At 42.6% G+C, this 2475-nt stretch overlaps 1 protein-coding gene across 1 annotated transcript in view; it reads left to right on the top strand.

The window, feature by feature from the left end:
* Nucleotides 1-2475, top strand: part of LOC101850265 (polypeptide N-acetylgalactosaminyltransferase 5) — a gene marked incomplete in the record, with an annotated part of 16756 nt that overhangs the window by 5064 nt on the left and 9217 nt on the right. Inside the window, 2 exon segments of the mRNA XM_013085557.1 lie at nucleotides 1086-1258; nucleotides 2269-2433. Coding sequence (XP_012941011.1) covers nucleotides 1086-1258; nucleotides 2269-2433 — 338 coding nt within the window.

Below are 2475 nucleotides of genomic sequence, written 5' to 3'. Positions count from 1 at the left end.
TTTACCCTCGTTTTTGAACTCAAATTGCATGAGTTGTCTTCACGCCTTCTATCTACTGGGCTCGCTCGTATGGAAGGCGGACTTTTTGTGTTGAATTCTCTGCTCAGCGTAGAAATGAACGGAAAATCGTAGCTTATTATTATTTTAGCATCTATTACCAGAACTGAGTGGGTGGTTGGCGGGTGCTTTGGTGTGGTTTGCTTCTTCTTTCCTATCAAACATCTATCGTCCTTATCTCCCCTTCTTCTTTTTTATGTTTGTTACTCTCTTGTAACGCCTCTAATCTTCTGACGCTCATATGACCTTATGCAGTTGCGAGCGCCATAAAACCTCTACTAAACCAGAACTGAACGAACTGTTTGTATTGGAAGAATCTCTGATCACCGGCTCTACTTCTTGTTTATCTTTTTTTTTATAGAGGTCTGTTATATCTTTTATTACACCCTGCTAATAAAACTTTATTTCACTTAGACAAAGTCAGCGGGAAGATCTTCGAACAAATTTCTTAATCTATGCAACAAAACACCCCTGCTTTTCATTATCGTCGCTGTATCCATTCCATACAAAAACAAAAAAGCAGAAAATAAAACAGATAACAAAGAACAGCAACGGCAACAGCAGCAGCAGCAGCAGCAACGACAACAGTAAAAACACAACGCTCATCTTGATGTTCTGTGTTTGTGGTAAGCACTTTACACGAAGTTTCCTCATCTCTGTCATGGGTACCCGCCATAGACTGCGAAAGTTGTTGTCAATATTTAGCCTTCTAACGTCTGTAAAATGGAAGCTTGCACTGTATGCTTCCAGGGAAGTTGAGCATATTTCTGAGTGTCCCGAGGTCTTCTTGGGTAATAACACATTTACATGTAGTTGTACAGCGCATAGAGAATGCTGAAGAGCATGAGTATTATGCGCTATATAAATACTTATCATTAATTGTTTATCATCATCAAAACTGTCTCATCAAAGATAAGATAAGATACTACTTTATTCTCCCAGAGGGAAACTTTTCTTGGACAATAAAGTATTATCCTATCATATCTTTGAAGAGACATTAAAAGTAGTAATCATTCTGAATTGCACAGGTGCAAACAACAAGCGCAGGGCTACAGTCGCTACCTCCAGCAGGTGAGCGTGATCATCATCTTCCACAACGAGGCTTGGACGGTCTTGCTCCGGTCTGTGCACAGCATCATAGCCCGCACGCCGGCCAACCTGCTGAAGGAGATCATACTCGTGGACGACTTCTCCTCCAAAGGTGCAATGACTACTATTAGTACTGACTTGCTATTTTAAGTCCTTTAGGGGTCTCTCTTGGCTTAGAGGTTAAGGTGTTCGTCTCTCAATATAAGGTCCCTGGTTCGAATCCGGGTAGCGACCGACAAATTTTCTTCTCTAAAAAAATTGTCTCCTTTCACCTCTTTTTCTGTTCTCTAGCAATGTTCTGTCGTCTGCTTTCGTCTCCACTTTCTGCCCCCCACACCTCACCTCCTTTGCCCCCTCTTCTGGGCCCCAGATTCTTTCTGCAGCCTTTCTACTGCTACTCCTTGGCTCCTTCATACCGTTGTCTTTCAGCCACACCTCTGATCTGCTGGTAGGAAAGATCTACTCCTAGCCTTCTCGGACAAGGGCGAAAAATCTCGGAGATCCCGTGTGCAAATTGCGCACGCAAAATATTCCTTGGTGGTCTAAAATCTATAAGAGTAGGCTTTGGCCCCCTCTAGGGCAAAAAGTCAACATTTCCTTCCAACTGTAAATGTTTGGTGTGTCCCCCACGCTCATATAACTTATGCAGTTGCGAGCGCTGTAAAACACTACCCCTCAAAAAAAAAAAAAGAAAAAAAAAGTCCTTTATTTTGAATATGACTTAGCTTTGAGCTCGGGTTTTGAAAACCAACGTATGGCAATCACTTTTAAATTTATTATTTTCAAACATGTATATTAATGTCCTACGCCCTAATCAACATACCCTCTTTCTTTTATCTATTGTATTTTGATTGCAAACGAGGTTCAGGATCGTAGAGATGAACAGTCGAATATGCTCCTGCAACCATCTGTCACATTGAGTCACCAGTGCAAATGACTACTCCCCAAACCCCAACACGCCAGCCTTTTGTCAGATGTCAGAAGTTATGTTGATATCAATTCCTAATCGTCCACACTTAAACTAAAAAAAAACAACCAACAGCCTATAACTTTATCGATTCTTTTTCAAGAGTAAAGAGCCTGGAAGTACCAGAAATGACCAAGAGTTTCTCCATTTTCCAGAGTACCTGAAGGCGCCTCTGGAAAAATACTTCAACGACTTCCCCAAGGTACACATAGTCCGCGCCACAAAGCGCCAGGGCCTGACTCGTGCCCGTCTCCTGGGCTACTACGTGTCCACTGCGCCGGTCATTGTCTTCCTAGACTCACACATCGAGTGTTTTCCCGGTAAGCCGCTGTGACAAGGAGAGAGGATGTGTGTTGGACGGG

This window comes from Aplysia californica, unplaced genomic scaffold (assembly GCF_000002075.1).
Source record: "Aplysia californica isolate F4 #8 unplaced genomic scaffold, AplCal3.0 scaffold00386, whole genome shotgun sequence".
Taxonomy (NCBI): Eukaryota; Metazoa; Mollusca; class Gastropoda; order Aplysiida; family Aplysiidae; genus Aplysia; species Aplysia californica.
The sequence above is the reverse complement of the archived record's forward strand: the minus strand, read 5'-3'. Positions and strand labels throughout refer to the sequence as shown.